Below are 22108 nucleotides of genomic sequence, written 5' to 3'. Positions count from 1 at the left end.
CTTACTACATTTCCACCTAACTGCCACTTACTACCTTTCAGCAGATGATCCATGCAAACTATGAACAACTCCTGTGAGTAACTTGAACCAAGAACTCATTCAATCTTAAATTCTCACTGCAGCCCATTGTCAACATAAATACCTTATTTGCTTATAATAATCTACCCTAAATCCCATAATCCATCAGTAAGGTTAACATCTTTTCCCCTCAGTATTGTGTCATATAGGTTCTTTAGATCTAAGAAATATAAACAAAACTGTCCACTCCCCTCGTAGCATTTTTCAGTTACTGATTTTCATTCAACTTACTGCCAACTATTGATCGACACTTTCTTCCAAAATGCCAGTGAACACCTTGCCTGGTATACTGATCAATGAAATACCTTGATAGTTGTTCCAATCCTTCCTGTTCCCTTGCTTATAGATAGGTGGGTGCAATTACTGCTTTCGTCCAATTCATACTATGGTAATCTTATTACTCTATGAAACCATTTCTTCCCTGCCTTCCCACTATATTTCAACATTTCAGATCTAATTTCATCTATTCCTGCTGCTTTATGACAGTGGAGTTTATTTACCATCCTTTCACTTCCTCAAACAAAATTTCACCAACATAATTTTCCTCCTCCTCATGAACTCAGCTGTTCATGACATCAACAGAAATATTTCCCTTTATGTTGAAATTATCAAAATACTGTATTCCTTTCAGCTCTATAGTGATTCCCTGGGATCTATTGTGAGTTTGCATGGTTTACCAAGGACACTATTCATTTCCTATTTCTCTTTGTTTTATTACTGTCCAGAAAGGTTTTCCTGCTGCTTGACTTAGCCTTTCCATCTTATTACTGAAATCTTCCCATGACTTCTCAGATTCAACAATTATTTGTTTTGGTCTGTTTCCATCTTCTACATACAATTCCCTGTCTGCATCAGTCCACGTTTGGAGCAATTTCAGATACGTCTTTTTTTTTGCGTTTACAAGCTGTGCTCACTTTATTAATCTACCAAGATGTTCACTTTTCCAATCTTTACACACAGTTGTTCCTATGCATTCCTTTGCTGTTCCTACTTCAGCATACCTGTATGCCACCCATTCTCTTGAACCTGAATCTCTGTCCTTATTTGCCTGTATACAGATTTCACTTTCTCTATCCTAGATCTGTTGATATTTAGTTCACTACAGATCAGATATAGGTCTGTATATAATAGAAAAATTCCTGATATACCTGCATATTCCTAACAGATTTCCTGAAATTGCAAATTGGTTGTGTTACCTATTATGAATATGGTGCTCCTACCCTCCTATGTGTATATTTGAGCTATCAGTCCATAGATTGGTTTGATTCAGCTCTCCATGTCACCCTAACCTGTGCCAACCTTTTCATTTCTACATAACTACTGCATCTTTCTTCTGCTCTAATCTCCTTGTCATATTCGTTTCTTGGTCTATTCGTACCGTTCTTACCACCTACACTTCCCTCAAAAACCAACTGTACAAGTCCTGGGTGTCTTAAGATGTGCCTTATCATTCTATCTCTTCTTCTGGTCAAATTTAACCAAATCAATCTCCTCTCATCAATTCAATTCAGTATCTCTTCATTTGTGATTCTATCTACGTATCTCACCTCCAGCATTCTTTTGAAATACCACATTTCATAAGCTTCTATTCTTTCTTTCTGAGCTAGTTATCGTCCATGTTTCACTTCAATACAATACCACTCTTCAGTCAAAAGTCTTCAAAAACATTTTTCAATTCCTATATCAATGTTCGAAGTGAGCAAATTTCTTTTCTTAAGAAAGCTCTTCCTTCCTTGTGCTAGTCTGCATTTTATGTCCTCCTTACTTCTACCATCATTAGTTATCTTACTACCCAAGTAACAATATTCATCTACTTCCTTTAAGACTTAATTTTCTAATCTAATATTTCCTGCATTACCTTTGTTCGACCGCTCTCCATTACTTTTGTTTTGGACTTATTTTTATCTTGTAATCCTTCTCCAAGACTTCCTCCATACCATTCAGCAGTTTCTCCAGATCATTTGCAGAGTCACAAAAAATAACAATATCTTCGGCAAATATCAGGGTTTTGATTTCCTCTCCTTGGACTTTGATTCCCTTTCCAAATTCCTCTTTGATTTTCTTTATCGCGTGTTCTATGTAAACATTGAAAAGGAGAGGGGACAAACTGCAGCCTTGCCTCATTCCTTTCTGGATTGCTGCCTCTTTTTCAAAGCCCTTGATTCTTATCACTGCAGACTGATTTTTGTATAGATTGTAGATAATTCTCCTTTCTCGGTATCTGATCCCGATCACCTTCAGAATCTCAAACAGCTTGGTCCATATTGCATGCCTTTTCTAGATCTATGAAAGCCATGTATGTGGGCTTGTCTTTCTTAATTCAGTCCTCTAAGATCAGACGTAAAGTCAGGATTTCTTCTCGTGTTCCCACATTTCTTCAGAAGACAAATTGATGTTCTCTTAACTCAGTTTCAACTTGTCTTTCCATTCTTCTGTAAATAATGTGTGTTAAAATTTTGCAGGCATGAGATACTAAATTAATGGTGCAGTAGTTTTCACATTTGTCAGCACCGACTTTCTTGGGAATAGGTATAAGAACATTTTGCCGAAAATCGGATGGCACTTCTCCTGTATCATATATCTTACACACTAAACGGAATAACCTCTCCACGCAGGTTTCTCCTAAGGCAGTCAGTAATTCTGAGGATATGTCATCAATTCCCGGTGCGTTGTTCCTACTTAGGCCTCTCAATGCTCTGTCGAATTTTGATCTCAAAATTGGGTCTCCCATGCCATCAGCATCAACAGCCTCTTCTTGTTCCAGAATCCTATCATCTACTTCTTTACCTTGATAAAACTGTTGGATATGTTCCTGCCATCTTTCTGACTTGTCTTCTTTCCCTAGAAGTGGGTTTCCACCTGAGCTTTTAATATTCATACTCCTAGTTTTCCTTTCTTCAAAGGTTTCCTTGATTTTCCTGTATGCAGTATCTACCTTTCCTAGGACCATACAAAATTCAACATCCTTGCTTTTCGTTGCCATTAATGCTTTCACGGCCTGTACTTGTAGACATGATATTGTATAGGCTTTTGGCTTGTGCTGTGTCAAGAAAATAAGGTAAAATACTTAACGTTTTGCAGAAAACTGTGCCCTGCGTCCTCAGAAGAATTCTCGACTGTCCACGAGAAAGGCTTCTTAAACAATGACACTTTTGAATTTGGAACGTTGTAATAAAAGTAGAAGTGAAAATGGTACATTCATCCACCACCAGATGGCCCCCCAGGATGTGGCACAACGCTAGCGTTCGAAGCAGAAGCTGACCGAACTATCACAGTCAGACTAAGCGGTTCACATAACGTGTTTGCGTAACATATGACAGGTGTAAGACATAGACATAAGCCTGGAAAGAGACATCTGGCAACGAGGAATGTACGAATTTGGAAAAAACATCGAGATGAAATAACAATTTGTGAACCATCACATATCCAGATGGAGATGGACACGCTCAAAGTCGCGTTTAAGGATAATGGTTACAGCAATTTGCAAATTCATAGAGCCCTGCATCCCAGAGAAATGACCAAGCAAATCTCACAGAAGGAAGAAGTGAAGGGAACTGCCTACTTGCCTTACATTCACAACACCACAGATCGAATTGCCAAGGTCCTTCACAAACACAATATAAAAACCGTGTTTGGCACCGCCACTAAAATTGCTCACAGTCTGAGTAAAACAGAGGACAAGTTGTCCCCATTTTTACATCCTGGAGTAAACAAAATTCCCTGTACGTGCGGCAAAGTATACATCGACCAAACATGGCACCCGGATCAAAGAACATGAACGTAATATTCGTCTGAACCAAACTGACAAATCAGCAATAGCTGAGCACGCTCTATCGTCGGGTCATGATGTCATGTTCCAAGATGCTTGAGCTCTTACCCACACTAGAAACTACAGGTCCAGGATTATACAGGAAGCTGTGGAAATACGTAGAAATCCTAACAATTTCAACAGGGACACCGGCTATTAATTAAGTAATACCTGGTTGCCAGCTATTAAGAATTTACGTAGGTAGTTCCCTTCCCTGCCCCTTCACTATTATTATTTTGTCTCGGTGTTTTTTCCAAATTCGTACGTTCCTCGTCGCCAGATGTTTCATTCCAGGCATATGTCTATGTCTTACACCTGTCATATGTTACGCAAACACATTATGTGAACCGCTTAGTCTGATTGTGATAGTTCGGTCAGCTTCCGCTTCGAACGCTAGCGTTGTGCCACGTCCTGGGGGCCATCTGGTGGTGAATGAGTGTACCATTTCCACTTCTACTTCTATTATAACGTTCCAAATTCAAAAGTGTCATTGTTTAAGAAGCCTTTCTCGTGGACAGTCGAGAATTCTTCTGAGGACGCAGAGCACAGTTTTCTGCAAAACGTTCAGAATTTTACCTTATTTTCTTGACACGGCACAAGCTCAAAAGCCTATACAATATCATGTCTATCCTTACTTCTCTTTCAGCCATTCTTCCTTTGCTGTCCTGCACTTTCTATCTACTTCATTCTTAATTCACTGGTATTCTTTTCTGCCCTCCTAATTTTTTGCATTCTTGTACTTTCGTTGTTTGTCAATCTCTTGAGTTATCCATTGTTTCTTAGTTGATCTTTCCTTTCTTCCTAACTTTTCTTCAGCAGCCTTACTGATCTCATTCTTCATGACTTTCCATTCTTCCTCTACTGAGTTTCCTCCAGCCTTCTCATTTAGTCCTTGTGTTGCATGTTCCTTGAAACAATCCCTCGTCTCCAGGTCTCGTCCCTGTATACAGCCGTCATTTGTGGTGTTGAACCTAGTGTTAGCAAGGACTAAATTATGATCAGTGCAGAATTCAACCAGCTGGCTTCCTCCTTCATTCCTTTGTCCCAATCCGAATTCTCCTACTATGTTACCTTCTCTTCCTTGGCCTACCACTGAATTCCAGGCTCACATCACATTTAGATTCTCATCAATTTTTACATATTGTATTAAATCTTCTATCTCTTTGTATATTCTTTCAATATCTTCATCATCCGCTGAACTAGTAGGCATATAGACCTGCATTATTGTGGTGGGCATTGGCTTGGTGTCTACCTTGACAACAATAATCCTTTCACTATGCTGGTCATAGTAGCTTACCCACTGCCCTATTTTCTTATTCATTATAAAACCAACTCCTGGATTTCTGCTGTTTGATATTGTGCTGATAATTCTGTAGTCGCCCGACCAAAAATTCTGCTCTTTCTGCCAATGTACTTCACTTATATCAACTACAACTAACTTTATCCATCTCCCTTTTCATATTCTCTAACCTACCACAACGATTCAAACTTCTAACATAGCCTTATGCTTGAAGAATGTATTTGTAACTGATAACCCCATACTAGTACCGTAGTCCAGTAAATGCTTCCCATTCCTTGACACTTTGAAAAATGAAGATATCAGCAAAAGAAAGACAAGGGCCACGAAGGGCACGAAAATAACAGACTCCCTAGGCCTAGGGTGCTCTAATACCATCGGGGTTGGAAAAGAACAAGAGTTGATCAAGTGAGGTCGGATAGGATAGATGAAAGTCAGGAGCCTGACATGAGTAAGTGTATGTCATAATCTATAAGTTTCATGTCCATATTGATTTTTGATATTCACAGATATGAAGTTTTGAAGCTTCCACCTGATCAATAATTTATTTATGTATTGTTATTTTACAGTACCGGTTTCGACCCTGTGAAGGTCATCTTCAACTGACTAACATAACATGCAATTAAAACATCACTGATACAATAAGAATGTCACATAGTATAGGTAAAAACATTGTCAATTTGCAAATATTCTTCGTCCAAGCTTAAGCAATCGTCTACGTTAAATGATATGAGAATTAAAACTTAACATTACTAGTACATGGACTGCAAGGATTCAAATATAGATAGACAGAGTTCCACATCATCAAATACCAGACAACAACCTTGTCTTGACGTAAATGTTTACATTAGTTCAAGAAACTTACACCATTATACCATCAGTACACAAACACAGCTGATCACATGACATAACAGTTACATAAGTACAATACGCTGTATGAACACATGCCTCAAAATGTTTTATTCAATCTAGCTATAAGTTTTAATGTGAAATAGCGAGCGTTTATAACTTAAGAACATTGTATTTTAAACATATATCAACCAATAGGTTAGGTAGTATACCTGTGATCAGTTTATCAACCAACTCCTTGAAATGAACAAGTAGTCAATATATCAACCGTGTGTGAATTCTGGCTTATGAAAAGGATCTAATCGTTATGTTACTGATGAATGCATCAGTGCATTGTGCAGATGAATGTGAAGAAAGTAAAGCAGTCGTTGGATGTCTATGGCAATGCACCGGAAGCTCTCATTGACAAGTACTACAGTTGCCAAATGGGTTTTGTTGGCAAGAACCTTCATTTGGCTCACCAAACATGGACGTGGACTTTGAAACTATTTTTACACCTTCTGAATGCCTTCATCACTCATTCATCCTGTGGAGGTGAGATGTCTTATGAAGAATTTTGTGAGCTTATAAATCTTTCTCAGGTAGTTTAAAAATGTCTTTATTCAAAATTAGTTTTAGCAGGCTGAGGAACTGAACAGCTGTCAGTTGGCTGAGTCGAAACAAAAAGAGATGGTTTCAGTTATCACAAAAAACATTTTCAGTTAAGATTTCATTAACTCCCAGTTCAGACATTCTACTTTCATTTGATGCATTAACTATTAGCAACAAGAATAATAGCTCAGAATAAAGCTCAAATTTGAAATATTTCATCTGGCACCACAGGGTAAAACGTTCATAGTATTATATTGCTCTAGATTTTATAGATCTCCTATAATATGTAGATCACAGGAGTGCCCCCACATCTGTCTTTCCTGGATCCAATGACACAGTGGTTCTCCTGGAAATGAAAAGGCAGCCTTCTCATCCAACATAGAAATCACCTGCAACAAATCACCCCCAAGCTATGCAAAAATCCAAATCAAAACACATCTAATAAGACAGTGGAACAACCTCTGGACATCAAGTACCAAAGGATCTGTTACAAGAGAATAATTTTTTTCCCGGCATATATAGCTGACTCCAGTGCAAAACGTTAGTGCCCGCTTCTCACTCAGTTTCTCTCTGGCCATGGAAAATTTAAGTGCTACTTTGAACGCTTAAAAATTATCATTGTAGGTGATTATTTATGCTTTTCGGGATCTTCACAAACGGTGCATCATTTACTGTTCGACTGTGCCATGCTTGGAGGAACAAGATTCAAACTTGAGTGTCACCTAAACAATTGTAATGTGGAACTTTCAAAGCCATTATACCATCTGTTTAGGAAATCCTGCTGCTACAAACAATTCCTTAAGTTCATTCACCACATCCTCAATAATTTAGTTTCCTAATTTTGTGTCAAGGACCAATAATTAAAATAAACTGATCAAAACTATAACGCATGTACAATAGCGGTCAAACTGTCAGGATATTTAATAAATAAATAGGTAGGGTATTGCATTTCATCCATCTGATCACAGAGTGATATGGTACATGTCCAATACTCATATTTATAGTAACAAAGAAATACAGTATAAGGGAAATACACAATCTAGTAAAGAAGCACAAATAAACAAAGCACTGATAAACAATATATGTTAATTTTTGAGAGCTAAGTAATCTTCAATAGAAGAAAACAGTGGTCACAAACAAATTTGAATAAATCTGTTTTAAATTTTGTATGTGGTTTTATACACTTATTGTGGTCTGGCAATTTATTAAACAAATGCTCTCCTGCATAACTCCAACTTAATTCGTACAGTTCTGTATGGTTTTATGTACAGACTGCATCTGTTTCAAGTGTTATACCTTTGTACGTCTAAGTTTATGGTGAAGTTTATTACATTTTTTGTTTTTCATATATAAGAGATTTTGGAAGATATAAAGGTTATGTGAAGTTCAAGATAATCACAGATCAGATGATTATTAGACAACTTGGAGAGATTATATATAAAGTTCAAATCTAGTCCCTCGTTCCTTGCACCTCTGAATTTATACTTCAGATCAATAATTAAAGTTAACAACTTGTTAGTAACATTGTGATGTTTATTGAAGCAGCACATGTGTTGTGCTCTTTACTGGGTTGTAAATAAGGATGATGGTAGTGGTTTAGAGATTACACTGTGTTATCACATGCATTATGATATGCCAAGGTAGACAAGCTAAAATGAACCTTGACTTTGTTTTCTTGGTCAATATGCAGTTTAGTAGCCTAATTGTGTGTGACTGGAGTAATCTGGTTTCTTGGGCGGAGCCTGTTTGACAGGTTGCACTCCTTCTGGAGATGTTTATCATCGAGAGCTCGTATTGACATTTAAAGTCCACTACCTGACATGTCCTGTATGAGACTTACTTTGTACCATTATGAATTTGTTTAAAGTAGTTAGGTCTATTAGGATGTATTTGTTTCAGGAAATGTTGAAAAGAAATTGTTTCCTGACTGATGATTTGTTTAACAGTGTTTTGTGATGAGTTGTTACAAATGGGTCACAGATTATTTTATTACCAAAGCAGAAAAATTACTATACATAAACTATTTGCCTATGAAAAGACACTTCCTTTATTGTAAGGATGAAACTTAAGCCTATGTGGACACTTATCTTTCCTGTTGCCACCTGCACAGTAGAACCTATACCTTAACCTTTTCAGTACTAAATTATCAGTTATAATCTGAACATTATGAAACATTTTTAGTAGGTTGTCTTAGCTATCATGAATATGTACAAACAGTTTTTGAACTCAGACAGTTGAGAAAACAAGAAGACATAATTGAGCAAAATAATCTTGGTTCTTATAAGTACCATCAGACCTGTAGGGAAGTATCTAACAATACATTAATGGCGCTGGCTTTCTGAGCCTAAGTTGGCAGCTTTGATCCTGTCTCAGTCCAGTGGTATTTGAAAGTGCTCATGTACGTAAGCCCCATGTTAGTAGATTTACTGGCACGTAAAAGAACTGCTCTGGGACAAAATTTCCAGCACCTTGGCATCTCCAAAAACTATAAAAGTAATTGGTGGGGCATAAAAGCAATAATTTCATTCAGTCACCACTGATCTGCATTTAGGGCAGTCACCCAGGTGGCTGATTCCCTATCTCTTGTTTTCCTAGCCCTTTCTTAAATGATCGCAAAGAAGTTGGAAATTTATTGGTAAGTTATTCCAATCCCTAACTCCCCTTCCTATAAACAAATATTTGCTCCAATTTGTCCTCTTGAATTCCATATTGTGATCTTTCTTACTTTTCAAGATACCCCTCAAACTTATTCGTCTACTAATGTCATTCCACGCTATCTCTCCACTGACAGCTCAGAACGTACCACTTAAAACTAAGAAACAATCACGTTACAAGTGAAAACTATTTAATATACAGTATAATCATATTAAATATATTTTGGGACATGTTTCGTCTCTATTTGAGACTTCATCCATAAAATCATGTGGTCGATTACAAAACTCATTGTTCACAAATTGAAAAAATAGAAGGATCCAATGCCTTTTTAAGGACGTTTTGAGAGATGCAAAATATATATATATACATTATTTACACACTTCTTGCAAAAATTTTTGATTCTTCAATGTTAATATTGAAATATAACCTGAAATATGGCATGCCAGCCATAATATCTTGTACAGAATACAATGTCCATTGTTGCTGTCTGTAATTTAAAATGGAAGTTCCTTTATGAACTGTTGAGAAAACACTTAAGACAAAATATACACATTATTTAATTAGGTAGTTTAACACTTCTTGCAAACAATCTTTCTTCAGTGTTAAATATGAATGACCTTACTTGAAAATGTTGCAAGCATTGTTGGAATCTGGTAGTTTCAGTGTGTTGACTGGGGAGATTGAAATTCTTGCCTCGGAAATAGGATTGGTACTAAATCCACATCGGAACTTTTAAAAACTTTAACTTGTATGGAATTTTTATGCTGCGAAAGCTGTTGCTTTGGTAGAAGATGGTCGCAGAATGTATTACATTGCAGAAGTGTTGAGGACTACACCTTCCACGATTTCCAGAACTGTACGAAGGTACAGGGAAACTGGAGTCTTTGCAAGGAGACTAGGATCAGGCCCGAGAAGAACAACATTGGAGAGAGACGACCGCTTCTTACAACTTCAAGTTCTCCTCAACCATCACACCACCACCGTTCAAGCACAAAATCGACTTCACCAAGTTCGAGGGGTTAATGTTAGTGAGAGAACCGTTCAAAGAAGACTGGAAGAAGCCAATCTTAAGTCCAAAAATTCTGTTACAGGTCCAAAACTCACCAGAGAGCATCGTACAGCTCAACTATGTTTCGAAAGCGAACATCTTCGCTGGACAATACAACAATGGGATCAAGTGGTGTTTACCGATGAGACACAATTTGGCCTCTGATCACCTGAGATAGAGTCTGGAGAAGACCAGGGGAAAGGTATACCCTTGCATAATCTCATTCGGGATGCCTTTTCAGGATGGTTCTGTGATGGTGTGGGCAGAAATCAATACAGCTGCAAGGACGGATTTGGTCTTTGTGGAGAATGGGAGCCTTACCACACATCAGTATGTGTAGAAAATCCTTCTGGAGCATGTTGTGCCTTTTGCTCCATTTATTGGTGATTTTACACTAATGCACAACAATGTATGCCCACATACAGCTTTCTTGTCAACATGATATCATGGCAGGTTTTAAATTGCAAACATAAAATTATGGGAATGAGACGGTAAACTTATCAATATACCCAAAATCAGACCATACGCGAAGTAAAACTTAACTTACAGGTAGTTCAAACGACAACTATGGACAGGATGTGGAAGTGGTGGGAGTCCTATTGAGGTCCATGGGAAAGTATAATGTTAGGGGGAAGAAAAGTTTCTTGATAATCACCCTCTAGTAGAATATTAATAATTAACAAAATGAAAAGATACAAAATCAAATAAGATAAAACAAACAAATGACATGGCCAATGACAATTAAGCACTTATAAAACAAAGGATATTTAAATAAATTTATAAAACACAAATGGTAATCTTCCGACAATATGGATTAAACTTTAACATAAGAAAAGGAAGTTAAATTTAAACCCAAAATTGGTGAATGTAGGAGTCTAAGAGGGAAATTCCTTTACATGAAATGAATTTACATTGTCACAGAAAGTTACATTAAATGAAAAAAGGGGCCGAAACACAAATAGGAATTTAAATTAACTCACACATAAGATAATAGCGCTTACCGTGAGACGCTGGAGTCCCGAGACGGGACAGACACAGAGCGCATCCACCCGCTAAGGTGATCAGTATTCAAAGACGCGGACAGTTGCCTTGCTCTCATGAGGAGCCCTAAACTGCAAATTGAGCGATCACAAGAAGACCAATTAAAACACAGAATTTCCCCAGATCTCCATATTTACCAATAGGACAGGTCGTTATTCCGACCAATAAAAATACACTTCAATTACCATCCCGTAAATTCTAGAAGATTGGTAATGTAATTAGAATTGCATCACCTATTACCTCCACGTGTCAGTACATACTACCACAAAAGTTTGGTACTGCACATGGTTTCACCATATTACAAAATACACACTTTGTTCAATATCAAACAAACATAAGTCCAAATAAAATTTTACATTATAAAATTTTACGCAATAACCAAATTAATTTAGTAAAGTTGCAGAATAATTAAATAACCCTAAATATCTTATACGCCTATTTTAAAGTTACATGAATGATTTACAGAGTCCACATTCCCAAATCAAAAATCACTGTTCTTGATGTACAGAAAATAAAATTATAACAATTGTATATAGTATGACAAATTTCCAAAAGTTCTTCTTCTTTGTCCTCATCCAATATGATGATTTTAAATATCACACTCAGTCAATTTTTCAAGTCAAAACAAAATAAACAGATTTTACAGTATCAAAATAAAGACAGTGACTTTTGTCCTTCGGTAACATTCTAACATTCTTTTCCTTGAGGCTTTGTGAAATTGCATAATTGCATCTTTCAAAATACAGCTTTCTTGTCAACATGACAAAAATATTATATTCAACCTATTATGAACCCATACTAACCTATGTAGCCAACGGCCGTAGCCGTGTTGAAACACCGGATCCCGTGAGATCTCCGAAGTTAAGCAACATTGGGCGTGGTCAGGAGTTGGATGGGTTGCCATGCGCTGTTGGCGGGGGGTAAGGGAATGGAGGAGCGGAAAGGAACTGGCCACCCTACCGCACGTAAACTCCGGCTCAGGAACACCTCTGCGGAGGTTTGGACCTGCCTTTGGGCAGAATAACCCGTACCTACCTTACCTAACCTATGCAGCTGGATCATGGACTACAACAAAACGAGAGGAGAGCAGGCAGCGGAGATGAAATTTCTAAGAGGTATTGAGGGCAAGACCAGAAAGGATAGAATTAGAAATGAAGAGATAAGGAAAAGGACAGGAATCTTGAAACTTCAAGACAGGATAGAAACAACAGAGCTAAAATGGTATGGGCATATGATGAGAATGGGAGAAGAGAAAGTGCCAAAAAGAGCTTTTTCAGAGAAGTTAACAGGAAAGAGACCACGAGGAAGATCCCAAAAGAGGTGGACAGTTTCAGCGTGGGAGTGCATAGAGAAGAGGGGAGGAAATCCAGAAGATGTACTTGAAAAAAGGAGAAGAGTGGTGGAGAGACAGGCAGCGAGGGAGGTCCTTGATTCACAACCCAACCCGGGAAGCTGGAAATGGGAAATGAAGATGATGATGGAATGATGATGATGAATCATTGAAGAGGAAGTCGCCCAGAGGACATGCTCCATTGAGATGGGGTGGACCAACTAAAGAACCAAACTGGGGAGAACCTGGAACAAGCCATTCAGGATGCTTAGGACAGAGACTCATGGAGATAGGTCGTCAGAAGGCTTGCTACATGATGCCACTAACCTTCACGAAGGGTTAAGATAAGGCAGACAGAGACTTATACTCTAATGACTGGGTGAGGTTCTGAGCATTAAGAAAGAAATAATAGGTCGAAGATTTGAAAGGTGATACTGATGAAAGATTGAAATATTTAGGGGTTGTAGTAAGGATATAAAGTTACTGGTAAGATTCCAATTAGAGTATGGGTCCAGTGCATGGGACCCACACCAGGATTACTTGATATGAGAACTGGAAACAGGCTGGATGGCACAGATAGTTAATGTGCTGGGTTTCTGATCCCAAGTTGGCAGGTTTGATCTTGGCTCAGTTCAGTGATATTTGAAGGTGGTCAAATACGTCAGCGTCTTATCAGTAGATTTACTGGCTTGTAAGAGAACTCCTGTGGGACAAAATTTCAACACCTTGGTGTCTCCAACCATAAAAGTAGTTGGTGGGATGTAAAACCAATACAATTATCATTATTAGATCCAAAGGAAAGCGTCACAATTTATTCTGGGCAGTTTCTGACAAAAGGGTAATGTTATGAAAATGTTGCAAACTTTGGGCTGGGAAGACTTGGCAGTAAAGAGACGAGCTGCTCAAGTAAGTGCTGTGAAGAGAGAGATGACGTGGAATGACATAAGCAGACGTATAAGCTTGAGTGGAACTTGAGTGGTTGGAAAGCTCATAAGATGAAGATAAAGCTGGAACTCTAACTCATGAGGACAAATTGGGGCAACTATTCATTTATAATATGAATCAATCACCACTGATCTTCATTTTGGGCAGTCACTTAGGCGGTATCTGATTTTTGCATAGTCTTTTCTTAATAACTACAAAGAATTTGGAAATTTATTGAACATTTTACTTGGTAAATTATCCCCATCCCTATTTTTTTTTTTTTGTGTCATAAGTACAAAATATGAAACATAAAAACATAATAAAGAAGCATGAAATGGACACAAGTACACAAATGTGTGTTCATCAAGTAACTTCAAACAGTTCCCGCCCAATACATAGGCACTTCGAGAGCACTTGAATTAGCTTGAATCAAATCACTCATTGTACATCTGGATGGGCACAATGGACAACATAGAGATGTTTTGTTGTTTGAAATTTGCCACAACCACATAGAACTGTCTTGGTCGGAAAATGCCACTGATATAAGTTGTCCCTTGTTCTTGCAACTTCAGCTCGCAGTCTGTTCAGAGACTTCCAGATTGGCCTGTTCTCTGTGTGGCCAGGAGGTAGAGATTCCTTCGGTTCCATCTATTCAGGCAGAAGTACAAATATTCCAATCCCTAACTCCCCTAGAAGAATTATGGAATGGAACAGTTTATTAAGGGAAATGTTCTATAAAGTCCAAAAATAATTTAAGAAAAGACTAGGCAAACAATTGATAAGGAATCAGCCACCTGCCCAACATCCCTAAATGCAAATCAATCAATCAATCAATCAATCAATCAATCAATCAATCAATCAATCAATCAATCAATCAATCAATCAATCAATCAATCAATCAATCAATCAATCAATCAATCAATCAATCAATCAATCAATCAATCAATCAATCAATCAATCAATCAATCAATCAATCAATCAATCAATCAATCAATCAATCAATCAATCAATCAATCAATCAATCAATCAATCAATCAATCAATCAATCAATCAATCAATCAATCAATCAATCAATCAATCAATCAATCAATCTTTATTCTGTCATTGATTGATAATTGATTGAAGATCAAGCTTCCCTAGCAATACTGAAACTAAGTGCATATAGTGATCCGATAAAACCAGCTCGACTCTCAAAAGTGGACTGGGTTAAACTCTGGCAGAAGTGGAAGACTTCAAGTCAACAGAAATAAACCAAAGCATTTTGTCATTCTTTACAGAACTGATACAAATCGAGAGAAGATTAAACAGAGATCTAAATTTCACTGAAAACATGTATCTGTTTTATAGATCATGTGTGAGAATTGCTAGTGAAATACTTGTTGTTGCTAGGGACATACTGATCATCAGTACACATAGGTATATTGTTAACATTGATGCTTTTATGGCCCGTACTTGTAGACATGCATGTTTGGCCAATGTGTACCTTGCTACAAGTACAGGAAATTTTGTACACCCAAACATGCCAGTCCATTGGGACTTACATCAAGGAACACCAAAGAAATATCCCTCTCAACCAACCAGACAAGTCAGCACTAGCTGAGCAGGCCCTATTGTCGGGTCATGATGTCGTGTTCCAAGATGTTTGAGCTCTTACCCACACTAAACACTACAGGTCTACGATTATACAAGAAGCTGTGGAAATAAGTAAAATGCCTAACATTTTCAACAGGGACACTGGCGATTAATTCAGTAATACGTGGTTGCCAACTGTTTAGGATTTCTATATTGTTATTTCATTTCGGTGTTTTCCAAATTCGTACGTTCTTCATCTCCAATTGGTTCATTCCAAGCTATGTGTTGTGTGTTAATGTCATACTTTCATAAATCGTGTACACCGGTTATACCCCGGCCCCCCCTTTCACACCGTCTCATGTCATCTTCTGGTTTCCTCCACATACTTTCTTTCCATTCTTCAGCTCTGTTCTATCCTGGTGACTTTCATTGCATTTATTTTATTACTTTCTATTTATTTCTTCTATCACATTCATCTCTGATTTGTCTGATGTCCTCTCTGTTATTCCCCAGACACAGACAGTGTGATGAACATCTTAATTGGAGCTTAATGTTGTTGTCAGTTCCCGTTTGGAGCGTTATGCCAACATACAGATGCCACCTGGTGACAAACAAGCGTACCACTACACTACCAATCCTAAATCAAACCCTCATTATTGTAGAAGACTTCCTTGGGAACAATCAAGATTTTGTTCTGAATGGCGCGGAGCAAACTTTTCTACGAAACATAATGAGTTTCACCTAATTTTCTTGACATGGAATAAGCCCAAAAGCCCATATCTTGTCTACATATGTATTTTGTTTGAGGAACCTGCATTAAAGGTCAGAAAAGGCATTGCCTGCTTATTTACCTGGAAAATAGTTATTTTTTGTAGCATCCCTGATTTATGTATGTTGTGATGTTAACAGGCTCTGTTGTACTTGATATACTTACTGGACCCACTCGTCAAAGGAGACTACGTCATTGCGTATTTCCACACGCTGACTTCGACCCCCAACCACCCATCTCTGACATGGCTAAAGGAAGTCTACAGTGTTCTCCCATACAAGTGAGTATTGGTTTTTCAATAGAATAGTTTCAGAAGTGAATTATATTCTGTGCATTATCACAGATCAGTATGGCTGACGGAGCTGGCTCAAGTTGCATAGCTGTGTTTGTACTATTTGGGAGGTCCCAGTATTGGCAGCACTGAAGATAATATTCTGTAGTTTCCCATTTTCATGTCAGCCATATGCTGGGGCTGTACCTTAATTAAGGCGATGGCTGCTACCTTCCCGACCCTAGCCATTTTCCATCCCTCCACAGCAAAAACCTGTGTGTTAGTGCGACATAAAGAAAATAATTTGAATGAATATTTAGAATGACATGAAAGGCAAAGATTTTTTACTTTACAGATCTCCTTTTGAACCATTAATAATAATAATAATAATAATAATAATCATAATAATAATAATAATAATAATAATAATAATAATAATAATAATAATAATAATAATAATAATAATTTGGTCGCAGCTACTGTATGCAGGCACTATTTAGGCTGTATGCATATCTATTTTGATGTGCCATTTTATTCTTGCAGATCGATGATCTATCACTGAGTTTTAATCAATAGTCGGGTAAACAGCAAATGAGTCGCCTTCAACGTTGAGTGTCAAATGGCCTCTTTCATCCACCCTTCAGAATTCATACCACTGTACCTCTGCTCGGTTTATTTTTTCATATAAAGGAGGAGCAAAGTAGTAGATATAAATTAATACAAAGATTATTTCCACATTAATCCTAAATCATTACCTCATTCCTCCGATTGTTCTACCATTTTGTTCACACTTCATAAATCCCCCGTGTTTCACGAATATCACCTACTGAATCAGTCATTTTCATTATTGATGACCAAAAGGACTTGAGACTACATTTTGATAATAAATTGTTGTTTGTTTTCCACATAAACATGGTCGCCTAATATTTTGTGTCACTCCTTGGTTTGCAAATGATGAAATTCATTTTTCAGGCTCTGTATTGACTACAATAATTACAGTTGTCTGCCTGTTCAATACAATACAATTAATAACCTCCTTGATGATTTTAATCAACTTTGGAACGTGTTTTAGCTCTTTTAGCCATCATCAGCCATTAAATTCTTTTATACAATTGGTTAAGTTATAAAAACTGTCTACTGTCATTTCTTGATGGATGCAGTACTTTTGCATCCATCTCATAGTACAGGCCAGAGCAAAGTGTAGCTTCCACTGAAGTCCCAGCCTCATCCATAGCTGTGTCAATATTGAAGTTTCTGGGGGATGGGTGGTGCTGAGTAATGACATTAGAGCACAACCAGTGTGCCTGAGTGTTATGACATTAGAGCACAACCAGTGTGTCTGAGTGTTATGACATTAGAGCACAACCAGTGTGCCTGAGTGTTATGACATTAGAGCACATCCAGTGTGTCTGAGTGTTATGACATTAGAGCACATCCAGTGTGTCTGTATGTCATGACATTAGAGCACATCCAGTGTGTCTGAGTGTTATGACATTAGAGCACATCCAGTGTGTCTGTATGTCATGACATTAGAGCACAACCAGTGTGTCTGAGTGTTATGACATTAGAGCACATCCAGTGTGCCTGAGTGTTATGACATTAGAGCACAACCAGTGTGTCTGAGTGTTATGACATTAGAGCACAACCAGTGTGCCTGAGTGTTATGACATTAGAGCACAACCAGTGTGCCTGAGTGTTATGACATTAGAGCACAACCAGTGTGCCTGAGTGTTATGACATTAGAGCACAACCAGTGTGTCTGAGTGTTATGACATTAGAGCACAACCAGTGTGCCTGAGTGTTATGACATTAGAGCACATCCAGTGTGTCTGAGTGTTATGACATTAGAGCACAACCAGTGTGTCTGAGTGTTATGACATTAGAGCACAACCAGTGTGCCTGAGTGTTATGACATTAGAGCACAACCAGTGTGCCTGAGTGTTATGACATTAGAGCACAACCAGTGTGTCTGAGTGTTATGACATTAGAGCACAACCAGTGTGCCTGAGTGTTATGACATTAGAGCACAACCAGTGTGCCTGAGTGTTATGACATTAGAGCACAACCAGTGTGCCTGAGTGTTATGACATTAGAGCACATCCAGTGTGTCTGAATGTTATGACATTAGAGCACATCCAGTGTGTCTGAATGTTATGACATTAGAGCACATCCAGTGTGTCTGAGTGTTATGACATTAGAGCACAACCAGTGTGCCTGAGTGTTATGACATTAGAGCACAACCAGTGTGTCTGAGTGTTATGACATTAGAGCACAACCAGTGTGCCTGAGTGTTATGACATTAGAGCTCATCAAGTGTGTCTGAGTGTTATGACATTAGAGCACAACCAGTGTGTCTGAGTGTTATGACATTAGAGCACAACCAGTGTGCCTGAGTGTTATGACATTAGAGCACAACCAGTGTGCCTGAGTGTTATGACATTAGAGCACAACCAGTGTGTCTGAGTGTTATGACATTAGAGCACATCCAGTGTGTCTGAATGTTATGACATTAGAGCACAACCAGTGTGTCTGAATGTTATGACATTAGAGCACAACCAGTGTGCCTGAGTGTTATGACATTAGAGCTCATCAAGTGTGTCTGAGTGTTATGACATTAGAGCACAACCAGTGTGTCTGAATGTTATGACATTAGAGCACAACCAGTGTGTCTGAGTGTTATGACATTAGAGCACAACCAGTGTGCCTGAGTGTTATGACATTAGAGCACAACCAGTGTGTCTGAATGTTATGACATTAGAGCACAACCAGTGTGTCTGAGTGTTATGACATTAGAGCACAACCAGTGTGCCTGAGTGTTATGACATTAGAGCACAACCAGTGTGCCTGAGTGTTATGACATTAGAGCACATCCAGTGTGCCTGAGTGTTATGACATTAGAGCACAACCAGTGTGCCTGAGTGTTATGACATTAGAGCACAACCAGTGTGCCTGAGTGTTATGACATTAGAGCACAACCAGTGTGTCTGAGTGTTATGACATTAGAGCACAACCAGTGTGCCTGAGTGTTATGACATTAGAGCACAACCAGTGTGCCTGAGTGTTATGACATTAGAGCACAACCAGTGTGTCTGAATGTCATGCCATTAGAGCACAACCAGTGTGCCTGAGTGTTATGACATTAGAGCACATCCAGTGTGTCTGAATGTTATGACATTAGAGCACATCCAGTGTGTCTGAATGTCATGCCATTAGAGCACATCCAGTGTGTCTGAATGTCATGACATTAGAGCACATCCAGTGTGTCTGAATGTCATGCCATTAGAGCACATCCAGTGTGTCTGAATGTTATGCCATTAGAGCACATCCAGTGTGCCTGAGTGTTATGACATTAGAGCACATCCAGTGTGCCTGAGTGTTATGACATTAGAGCACAACCAGTGTGTCTGAGTGTTATGACATTAGAGCACAACCAGTGTGCCTGAGTGTTATGACATTAGAGCACAACCAGTGTGCCTGAGTGTTATGACATTAGAGCACAACCAGTGTGCCTGAGTGTTATGACATTAGAGCACATCCAGTGTGCCTGAGTGTTATGACATTAGAGCACAACCAGTGTGTCTGAGTGTTATGACATTAGAGCACAACCAGTGTGCCTGAGTGTTATGACATTAGAGCACAACCAGTGTGCCTGAGTGTTATGACATTAGAGCACATCCAGTGTGTCTGAGTGTTATGACATTAGAGCACATCCAGTGTGTCTGAATGTTATGACATTAGAGCACAACCAGTGTGTCTGAATGTTATGACATTAGAGCACAACCAGTGTGTCTGAGTGTTATGACATTAGAGCTCATCAAGTGTGTCTGAGTGTTATGACATTAGAGCACAACCAGTGTGTCTGAGTGTTATGACATTAGAGCACAACCAGTGTGCCTGAGTGTTATGACATTAGAGCACAACCAGTGTGCCTGAGTGTTATGACATTAGAGCACATCCAGTGTGTCTGAGTGTTATGACATTAGAGCACATCCAGTGTGTCTGAATGTTATGACATTAGAGCACAACCAGTGTGCCTGAGTGTTATGACATTAGAGCACAACCAGTGTGCCTGAGTGTTATGACATTAGAGCACAACCAGTGTGCCTGAGTGTTATGACATTAGAGCACAACCAGTGTGTCTGAATGTTATGACATTAGAGCACAACCAGTGTGCCTGAGTGTTATGACATTAGAGCACAACCAGTGTGCCTGAGTGTTATGACATTAGAGCACAACCAGTGTGTCTGAATGTCATGCCATTAGAGCACATCCAGTGTGCCTGAGTGTTATGACATTAGAGCACATCCAGTGTGCCTGAGTGTTATGACATTAGAGCACAACCAGTGTGCCTGAGTGTTATGACATTAGAGCACAACCAGTGTGTCTGAATGTTATGACATTAGAGCACATCCAGTGTGCCTGAGTGTTATGACATTAGAGCACATCCAGTGTGCCTGAGTGTTATGACATTAGAGCACAACCAGTGTGTCTGAATGTCATGCCATTAGAGCACATCCAGTGTGTCTGAGTGTTATGACATTAGAGCACAACCAGTGTGCCTGAGTGTTATGACATTAGAGCACATCCAGTGTGTCTGAATGTTATGACATTAGAGCTCATCAAGTGTGTCTGAGTGTTATGACATTAGAGCACAACCAGTGTGTCTGAATGTCATGCCATTAGAGCACATCCAGTGTGTCTGAATGTTATGACATTAGAGCACAACCAGTGTGCCTGAGTGTTATGACATTAGAGCACATCCAGTGTGTCTGAATGTCATGCCATTAGAGCACATCCAGTGTGTCTGAATGTTATGACATTAGAGCACAACCAGTGTGTCTGAATGTTATGACATTAGAGCACAACCAGTGTGCCTGAGTGTTATGACATTAGAGCACATCCAGTGTGCCTGAGTGTTATGACATTAGAGCACAACCAGTGTGTCTGAGTGTTATGACATTAGAGCACAACCAGTGTGCCTGAGTGTTATGACATTAGAGCACAACCAGTGTGTCTGAGTGTTATGACATTAGAGCACAACCAGTGTGCCTGAGTGTTATGACATTAGAGCACAACCAGTGTGCCTGAGTGTTATGACATTAGAGCACATCCAGTGTGCCTGAGTGTTATGACATTAGAGCACATCCAGTGTGTCTGAATGTTATGACATTAGAGCACAACCAGTGTGCCTGAGTGTTATGACATTAGAGCACATCCAGTGTGCCTGAGTGTTATGACATTAGAGCACAACCAGTGTGTCTGAGTGTTATGACATTAGAGCACAACCAGTGTGCCTGAGTGTTATGACATTAGAGCACATCCAGTTTGTCTGAGTGTTATGACATTAGAGCACATCCAGTGTGCCTGAGTGTTATGACATTAGAGCACAACCAGTGTGCCTGAGTGTTATGACATTAGAGCACAACCAGTGTGTCTGAGTGTTATGACATTAGAGCACAACCAGTGTGTCTGAGTGTTATGACATTAGAGCACATCCAGTGTGTCTGAATGTCATGCCATTAGAGCACATCCAGTGTGTCTGAGTGTTATGACATTAGAGCACAACCAGTGTGCCTGAGTGTTATGACATTAGAGCACAACCAGTGTGCCTGAGTGTTATGACATTAGAGCACATCCAGTGTGTCTGAGTGTTATGACATTAGAGCACAACCAGTGTGCCTGAGTGTTATGACATTAGAGCACAACCAGTGTGCCTGAGTGTTATGACATTAGAGCACAACCAGTGTGCCTGAGTGTTATGACATTAGAGCACAACCAGTGTGTCTGAGTGTTATGACATTAGAGCACATCCAGTGTGTCTGAATGTTATGACATTAGAGCACAACCAGTGTGTCTGAGTGTTATGACATTAGAG

The 22108-nt window shown here is 38.8% G+C and overlaps 1 protein-coding gene across 3 annotated transcripts in view; it reads left to right on the top strand.

Moving 5' to 3' along the window:
- Gdap2 (ganglioside induced differentiation associated protein 2) overlaps positions 1-22108 on the top strand; it is a 1140014-nt gene that overhangs the window by 1078259 nt on the left and 39647 nt on the right. For all 3 annotated transcript variants that reach the window (XM_068225213.1, XM_068225211.1, XM_068225212.1), the window contains one exon: positions 16103-16242. In XM_068225213.1, the coding sequence (XP_068081314.1) occupies positions 16103-16242 (140 nt within the window). The remainder of the gene's footprint in view (positions 1-16102; positions 16243-22108) is intronic.

Source organism: Anabrus simplex, chromosome 1 (assembly GCF_040414725.1).
Source record: "Anabrus simplex isolate iqAnaSimp1 chromosome 1, ASM4041472v1, whole genome shotgun sequence".
NCBI lineage: Eukaryota > Metazoa > Arthropoda > Insecta > Orthoptera > Tettigoniidae > Anabrus > Anabrus simplex.
Note: the sequence above shows the minus strand (reverse complement) of the source record. Positions and strands in the feature narration are given on the sequence as shown.